This window comes from Bremia lactucae, linkage group LG1 (genome assembly GCF_004359215.1).
Source record: "Bremia lactucae strain SF5 linkage group LG1, whole genome shotgun sequence".
Lineage (NCBI taxonomy): Eukaryota > Oomycota > Peronosporomycetes > Peronosporales > Peronosporaceae > Bremia > Bremia lactucae.
Window position 1 is genome coordinate 2869049 of NC_090610.1, and position 9013 is coordinate 2878061.

General features: G+C 41.9%; 3 protein-coding genes across 3 annotated transcripts; all 3 read left to right on the top strand.

Moving 5' to 3' along the window:
• Positions 1–2973: 2973 nt before the first annotated feature.
• Positions 2974–3651, top strand: CCR75_009236 (uncharacterized protein; the record flags this gene model as incomplete). The annotated part of the gene is made up of 1 exon (XM_067967278.1): positions 2974–3651. One exon carries the CDS (start codon positions 2974–2976, stop codon positions 3649–3651), a length of 678 nt encoding a protein of 225 aa, XP_067822915.1.
• Positions 3652–4207: 556 nt separating this feature from the next.
• On the top strand, positions 4208–6883 carry CCR75_009235 (uncharacterized protein; the record flags this gene model as incomplete). Its single annotated transcript, XM_067967277.1, has 1 exon — positions 4208–6883. The coding sequence occupies one exon, from the start codon at positions 4208–4210 to the stop codon at positions 6881–6883; it is 2676 nt and encodes an 891-aa protein (XP_067822916.1).
• A 119-nt stretch (positions 6884–7002) lies between these two features.
• CCR75_009234 (uncharacterized protein) lies at positions 7003–7430 on the top strand (the record flags this gene model as incomplete). The annotated part of the gene is made up of 3 exons (XM_067967276.1): positions 7003–7035; positions 7072–7111; positions 7222–7430. 3 exons carry the CDS (start codon positions 7003–7005, stop codon positions 7428–7430), a joined length of 282 nt encoding a protein of 93 aa, XP_067822917.1.
• Positions 7431–9013: the final 1583 nt, after the last annotated feature.

Sequence of the window (9013 nt, forward strand, 5' to 3'; positions counted from 1 at the left end):
GAATGAACGCACTCCAAGCTTGCATAAGCGAGACTTTATCTCGCTTATTGTTGCCACTAAACCATCGATGCTTAAGAAAAGCATCGAGATAGAAATCTTCCTCAGCGCGAAAGTTCTTCGCGCTGGGATCAAGCCCATGTAGCTTTGTCGCAATAAATAAGGAATATTTATTGTGAGGAGTCGTTTCTCCGGACAAGCTATTGATAAGCCGTTCTGGCAAAAGCCACGGCTTCTTTTGAGGGGCGAGATGAGACATTCTACTGTCTTCAATCCCTTGAGTGGTACCCACTGAAGCAGGGGTACCACAAAAACTTTTCTTACGATGGCTTACGCCATCGTCGTCACCTTGCACAGAGACACGTGCAGGTGACCGTTTGGGAGATGATTGTACGAGCGATGAGGGTTCATCCTCATCGTCGAATCCAAATAGACTGTTTACTCGTCTATCAGAATGAGCCCTCTCATTCGAAGGCTCATAGTCAGCCGCCTGACGTATATCAGGCGACTGTTCCATTCTCCCCTAGTCGGCCATTTCATCCGACTCGCATTCTGCGGGATCAATTGATATAACGGCTTATACCTATTAATGGATAAGATTTCCGAGCATTACTTAAAAAAGTAATTTTCTCCAAATATTATCTACCTTCTAGATAATATATTAATTAACAACCTTAAGTGTTAATTTCATGTAACGATGCACCCCGTAACATCACCCCTCCCTTAAACGACAATCACTCTGACTGTCATTAGATGGAGTGGTCACTATGTGACCACTTCATTTAAAAATGATGTTGATTGGTCAGAACTATCATTTTTAAATTCCATCGCATGAAGAATAAATCCATGCGGGGTGCTGGTAGTGCGGAGCCTTCGGCTGCGGTTTATGCAGCCGCGGGTGATGCACTAATGTCTTTTGCGGCAGACGTCCCATCTGCCGTAGTATCTTCTTCTCGCGCAACACTAGATGTTGCGGGTGCACGTGGTGATTCACCACGTGCACGCAATTCCTCTTTTGAGGTCGACTACGAAGGCTAATCAGCTGTTAACGTAAACAAAGAGGGAGAGACAGATAAGATTTCAATTGCATGTTTAGTATTAGTTTATAATTAAGTTAGCATTATCAGATAGAAAGAAGAAGAAACTTAATTATATTAATACAGTTTTCATTTAACCCTCTTTAAGGTAGTTGTCTTAAAGAGTAGTCTTCCTCTGCACGTACTAGTGTACGTTAAGTGACGTAAGGCACCACTCGCAACTGAAGCAGTGCGAAGTGGACTTGTACTGGAGCAGTATAAGTCGTAGAACCCCGTTACAAGTGATGTGACAGTTCTGCTTATTGGTTGATTTAAGACTTTAAGTCAACCCCGCCAATCGTTTCTAGACGCGCGAATGTGCGATTAGCGATGAATCACTATTATTATAGAATTATTTTGTTCAAACAAAGTCAGGACTTAGAAGGTGGCAACTTAAATTTGTTATGTATAGTTTTACTTTTTCTCTGCCCGAAGCGCTTCTTAGTTTTGATTTGTTGCTAAGCGATCATTAACAACTCAAACCCTTCCGTTGCACATTGTGTATGTAAGGTAATTGGAGGTACTATTATAGAGTAGGCTAGCTAGTACTGAAGCAGTCTTAGCGAAAGGTGTCCCGATTTAATAAGTGTACAAGACTACTGCATAAAAATGTAAGCGAATAATGTAAACTCGATGCTAAATCATCAGATTTAATTGGTCTTAAGAGAGTAGTTCCTGATTTAATTGAAGCTTGAAACGGAGCTATTAATTAAGTATATGTTATAACTCTAGACTAAACAAAGTCACGCAAGAATACATTTGGTATGGCGGTGAATCGCCGAAAGCATAAGGGTCCAAGGCTCGTATTCATATTTATCATGTCAGCCATAATAGCACATTATGGTCCGTTCACGACCTCTGTGTGTCATAGGCCTTAATATTTCTAATCTCACGGTCAATTCGCCCTTAAATTAGACCCTCAGCAAGACATTCGACTTACCCGGCTTGTATTCAACTTTGAAATTAAATTCAGAGAAGAATGTAAGCATTTTGCCATTCTAGGCGAGAGGTGCGGTGAGTTTATTGCGGTCCGCAGTGATGCGTGATCCGTATAAACCACAAATGGTTCGGCGCCCAATAGGTGCACACGAAACTTGACAAGAGTATACTTTATTGAAAGTAGCTCTTTGTCATGCACGGGGTAATTCAGTTCCGCGGCTTTTATAAGCCGGGACTGGTAAGAGCTGACGCGTTCAACGCCGTCGTCATCCTTCTGCATGAGCGCGCTGCCGATTGCAAACTTGCTTGCATCACAGACGACACTAATGGGCTTATCCGCGAGTGTGCCAAAGGATCCGGATTGACCATAAAACGTGGAAAAAATAACGGGTTTTGTACTTTATTTTGGCTACCACTGAAAAAACACCGAGACAAAACTTTCTGTGATTATCACGATTGATTATGATCAAACACACATCATACAAGAAACACTATTCCTTTAAATCCATCTTTTTAGCAAACGTAAATGCTGCTTCTAGCCGCAGCATTTGTTTTTTGTTCAAGCCTATCATAGAGCGACAAGAATCTGGTCATTGGCAAGTAGAAGTTGCCAGTGAAGAACACAACCATTAACATTTTGCTCATTAGCATAAGCATCATGATCGGCACATCAGACCAACAGCTTCAGCAACTGTAACAGCACCAACAGCACCTGCAACAGTTGTGAGAAATGTATATTTAAATTACGTAGTAAAGAATTTCTAGAATACGCAGCGTTTCGATTTTGATTAAAATTTTGTGCAATTATATTTTAATCGTTTCTTTGCATGTTTTCTGACAAATTAGAAGGGCGAAGCAATCTTTTGACCTTAACATAATTAGGGAAATTTTAAAATTTACCCAAATGACCAGTTCTCAGTCGGCCATGTATTTTTAGATTGCTTTAACGGAATCTTCATCGATGCGTGCTCCCAGCCTTGTACTTAATCCACGTCGTGCCCTCAACTTACGCGTTGCAGGCACGCGCGCTATTTCAAGCGTAAAGGTTCCAGATCTACCTTATGACTTTGGTGCGCTAGAGCCGTCGATATCGGGTACGATTATGGAAATCCACCACCAAAAGCACCACCAGGCGTACGTTAACAATTACAATTCCGCGATGGAGCAGTATGCTGAGGCCGAGAATAAAAATAACCACGGAAAAATGTTAAGTCTTCTAACCGCTCTTAAGTTCAATGGCGGTGGCCACGTTAATCATTCCATCTTCTGGACCAACCTCGCGCCAAAAAACCACGGCGGTGGTGGAGAACCCGAGGGGGCCCTCCGAAAGGCCATCGAGGAGGACTTTGGTAGTTTTGACAACTTGAAAAATACTATGGCCGCAAAATCGGTAGGTGTGCAGGGATCTGGATGGGGATGGCTTGGCTACTCACCCGAAACCGAGCGCGTAGGCGTCGTAACGACGGCCAACCAGGATCCATGCTCAACCACAGGTTTCATACCGCTTTTGGGAATTGATGTGTGGGAGCATGCTTATTATTTGCAGTACAAGAATGTGCGCCCAGATTACCTCAAGGCCATTTGGCAAGTTGTCAACTGGAAAAATGTCGAGGAGCGCTACCTTGCGGCAAAAAAGTAAATGGTTGAAAATTGCAAAAGAAAAGAGCTGCCCGAGCATCATGGAACTTATGAAACTCCATTAATCTTGGTTAACCACAGTATTAGCTAGCAGTACCAGAATTAACGCGTTTGAGTTTGACTTGTGCCTTTTTTTCTTTGTTGTTTTCGACGCTTTGTTGTGTGGCTCACATAGCTCACTTTTAAAACTCACATTGCCGTACGAGAGAGAAATATGTTGCCTCCTTTTTATGGTCACGCATTTAACTCGCTCTACTTTTTGTCTTACCGACCTTAGTGGTCGAGTGGTTTAGCACTGGAACTGGGATCGGGAGGTATGTTGATTCGGGCGGTACGATACACATCGCCGAAGATAGGCTAAAAAGCAGACGAGCAACCATCCAATGGATGGCCGCCCTGCCAAGGTGTGTGATAGGGTTGGAGGTGGCCTGTAGCCGAAATTCCCCATAGTGTAATGAGGGTGCGAGGTTCCAATAAGAGACTTCGTCAAAATTGAATCTCTACTTTTCGTCTTTCAATATATATTAAAATTTGTTATTTACTGCCGTCTTCTTGCGATGCTGTCTGCAGGGCGCTTCACAGAGCAGCTCACACTCCAATGCACTTGCACAGATGACACAGGGTATGACTCAGATAGTGACATTGATCAAATCGCCCTCAATCTTCTGCTGTCAACAGATCAAGTGCCTCAAATCGATGCAGCGATTTCTCCTGTACTCAATCCGGTGCCACTCGTTCTGCCAGCCAAGTCCATCTCACTGCATAACCTTACAACAACTGCTCAAAATCAGCTGAAGCCCTCGCAAGCGCTACACAATGCCGAGATATTGTGTCAAGCAAAAACTCTCGACAACGTCTTTTGCAGCTGCTATGACGTCGACACAGTTCTTAAGACCGTGCAAAACAAAGAAAAAAGACACTTTTCCCCTGTTCAAAAGCTTTTGCTTCAGCCAAGCTCTATAAAGAAGGTCTTTCACTTAGCTACCTCACAACGCACCAAATTTAGGGAAGGTGAAGGCCATACAGAGCAAACTATCGATAAATATCGACAAGCGCACGTAGCCACGGAAATTATCCTTAGATTTTATATTAAAGCTATCGCCTGGTACGGAGAGCCAAAAAAGGATAATTCCACGGTGCTAAAGGATGAATATGAAGTTGAACAAAAGCTCATACAATCAAGTTTAAAGCTTGCGTCTGATGCGTTGTTGCCCATAAACCAATCAACTCTGATGGGTGTGCGAAGTAACGTGTCGGCCCGAAAAATGGCTAGAATTCAGCAACTACGCGCGAGTATGCGATTTGAAAGTTCGAGCAGTAGCTTCTCCGATATCAGCACTGATGGAATAGACGAGAAAGAGGTAATAGGCAATTTGGCAACGCGTGGATATGTAGTTTGTCTCGAAGATCTAACAGCAAAAGAGTGGAAGCTTATGTTTGGTGATTTATTTGAGATTTTGGGGCACGAGACATATAAGAACGGTCAAGAACATGAAGTGGACAGAATAATTGAGGACGAAAAAGAAATTGACGGAGTATTAGTCACGAATATGTGCCGAATTATTAAAACTTTTGTCACGTTTCCAGCGGTACACTTCTTGCTATGTGACGGGATCGATGGAGATGAAAGTACTGGGATCGTGGCTCGTCTTGCAGCGCATGCTTATAATCCAGAGATTGCATCATTGCTGCATGGATTAATTTATCTTGGTTTTCATCGGAGTTTTGATTTTATTCCGATAATTCGCTGTCTTATTGAGCGAATCGTAGAGCAGATGCCACCTCGACTTGCCCGATCCCTTTCTTCGGTCTCTTCTACATCAACAGTATCGTCCACATCGACTACGTCTCCGCGGTCACCCACCTTTAGGTCGCTGACTGTGACACCGACTGCGCTGTCTTCAATTGAAGCAGTGCATTCTACTTCATCATCGTACGCCTTCCGCACAAAGCCTTTGATTCATGCACGTATCAGTGGATGTGCCGAGATTCTGACAAACATTTTTAATAGCGTGTTTCCAAATACTTTTCGCTATTGCGTGCAGACGAAGGTTCAAGTGGCATCGTTTGAAAGTGTTGAAGCCTTTGAAAGAGAACTTTTTTCTCCCCAACGAGCGGTTAATGACCTAACAATGCACCAAATGCTTCAGCGTGTAGTATTAGCTACCTTAACAGACAGCTCGACCTACCTAGCTCGACTAGCTGAGCTCGGAGTTGCGGAAATTCGGTTTCTTGAGGCTCGGGATGTGAATGAAACGTGTATTCCTAAAGTTCTTGTGCTTGATATCTTGCGTCATGCAATGGACTTTTCTCGAGATAATTTACAGCAATTGGAAGCCTTTATGCCGCCAATAAATCTCGTTTTGAAAGAAATTTGCGCTTTTATTGATTATCATCAGCATATTTCGACAATTGAAGACTTCGCCGCACGCAATTGCTTTAGTGATAGCGAATCGGACTGCGAAAGCATCGTCAGCGGTGGAGATGTTGGTAATGGAGCCAAGTTGGAGAACTCGGTTATTGTCTCGAGTCAAGTTGCTCTATCTGGACAAGACACGGTAGCTCCCATAATGGCCTCTCGCAACCCTATTTATTCTTTGAAACCTTGCAAAGCATCGGAAAATTACCAACCATTAACGTCTGCTTTGCTTGTTGTGCATGTAGTTGAGTTGCTAAATGTTGTAGTTCTCTCGGCCAACGACCGTATTGATAAACGCTTATCACAATTACATTTTGCGCCGTCGTTGGTTCGTATTTTTGAAAAATATCCTGAAGCCAACATTCTACACTGTCGGCTGGTGAAGCTTTACTTAAATCTCTTAAATCGACCTAGAACAAGTGAGCGCGTTAGTAACCCTCTTCTTCTAAGTCTTTTTCGCTCTCGTGAGTCAATTCTGGAATTTATATTGCACAAGCTGGATGTTAAAGTCGTCAATCATGCTTACGATGCTCATTTGGCGATCATTGGAGTTAAGCTTGCACAAATTTGCAACTCCCCCAAGCTTCAACAAAAATTAATTTGTCAATTCTGCAACAATCTTAAAGGTTGGAATGAATTTGCTGCTTCACTTGTCGCCAATCACCATCAGCAAATGTATGCACTCGATGCGTCGCTCCTTGCGTCTCAAACTGCTGTCAGCAGTGCATTTCGAATGCGAAATGTGAATAATAATAATACTGATATGAAGCAGCTGTTTACTCGTTTGTCATCTTCTGTGAGAAAGTATTTATAACCAAGTTAAGCCATTTTGACGCTATCTCTGGAGAGAGACCGAATCGCTAAAGAATTTCGTAAGAGAAAACGCGGCGGTGCAATACAGCGACATGTCTGAAAATCGGTCACAATCTTAATATGCTTATTCGATTCGTGAAATTTGCAGACAAGGTGTAATATTGAGGACGATAGAATTTATGTGGCTAGAGTTCGCATTTGAAGTTTGAAAAAAGCGTGCCAGCTGACTGTAAGTGATGTATAGACTGTCTTTGGCTCATATAAACCTGTCTAATTTAAGTCACCTTCGACGATTCAGCCTTCAACGCTGAAGCAACTTTGAATGACTTGTGCTCAAAGGTGGATGTTACGATAAAGAGGGCTGGTCGTGTGTGAATGCCAGAAGGTGGATTGCGTTCGGTCGTAGTGTAAAGAAGCAAGACGGAGGAGGGTCTTTTGCTTTTCAAATTGATGTCATTAATGGGCGTCGAGAAGATCAAAATGTTAGCTTAGTCGCGTGCTCCATGATACGAGTTATATTGTGCATTAATACGATGCAGAGCGCTTAAAGTAGAAAAGGCGGATGCCAAGGAGCAGCTCTTGTGAGGATATAGCAGCTGATTTGATATTAGTGGCAGAAGTGTTGTTTTGGGGTACGTACTATGGCATTTTAAGCGATGCAGCATTTACGTTTGCTAGAAAGATGGATTTAAAAGAATATAATTTTTTGTATGATCTGGTGTTTGATCATAATCAATCCACACAAAGTTTTGTCTCGGTGTTTTTCAGTGGTAGCCAAAATAAAGTCCAAAATTACTCATGGCGTTTGCAACAGTATTATTTTCCTTGAATATTCAATACTGCGAAATACTCGTCTAAAGATCTGTCTTGCTTTTTATAAGTATTACTTCTAATAGACAAATGCTTATCTTCCAAACAAATGTGGAGCGAGAATAATTAAACGGAACTAATTTATAATTCATCAAATTGACATCAAAAATATTTTATGATGTCCAACCGAAAACTGTAAGGGGTTGATCGCTTCATTGTTATTATACCTATAAGATGAATAGCTAAGAAAAAATATAGAATAATATCTTCGCTGATAATATTGTCAATATCACCACACATGGTATTATTATAGCAGGAATGTGACAGTTCTGCTCATTTGTTGGTTTAAAACTTTAAGTCAACCCGCCAATCGTTGCTAGACGCGCGAATGTGCGATTAGCGATGGATCACTATTATCATAGATTTAATTTGTATAAACAAAGTCAGGACTTAGAAGGTGGGAACTTAAATTTGTCTTATAGTTTTTGTAACGGGGTGTATCGTTACATGAAATCATCACTTAAAGGTTGTTAATTAATATATCATCTAAGAGGTAGATAATATTTGAAGATTAATGCTTTACATGGTAATATTCTAAAAGCTTATCCATTGGTAGATGTAGACCATTATATCTACCTTCTCCGCGGTCCAGTCAGCGCTGGACGCGCGCAAAGAGAAAGACCGATAAGACTTTTAGTACATGTTTTGTATTAGTTTATAATTAAGTTAGTATTAAATAGATAGAACCAGAAGAACTTAATTATATTAATAAAATTTTCTTTTGACCCCTCTTTAAAGCAAGTGTTTTAAAGAGAGTCTTCCTCTGCACGTACTAGTGTATGTGAAGTGACGCGAGGCACGATTTCGCACTGAAACAGTGTGAAGTGAGACAGAACAAGTCAGTAGTGCCCCATTACACGAAAGCTTATTTAAAATGGTTTCATGATTATGATTATTATTATCATATTTTAAAGATTTCATGTATCCCAAGAACGAATGGGTCGTGAATATTTAGCCTGTGGCCCAAGCTTTGGCACGTCGGCCAAATTGGACATGCCAAAATTCCTTTTCATTCCATCATTCTCATTGTGACGAGCTTTTACGGTACCGTCAAGCTTGACGAACCATCAAATAGGATGTTGTCTTTGACTGCCTTGAACTTGAAGATTTAAATCTGTAAACCCTTGGGTCGTCGCGCGTGCGTCGGCCCAGCAGCAGCATGTGAGTGCTGTGTCTCAACAGCTCTGCCGTTGAGAGCCGTGCTGGTGAGTCAAGGTTGCAATACCGGGCCGCGTGGAGTTCGTGCTGGATAAATTCGGGA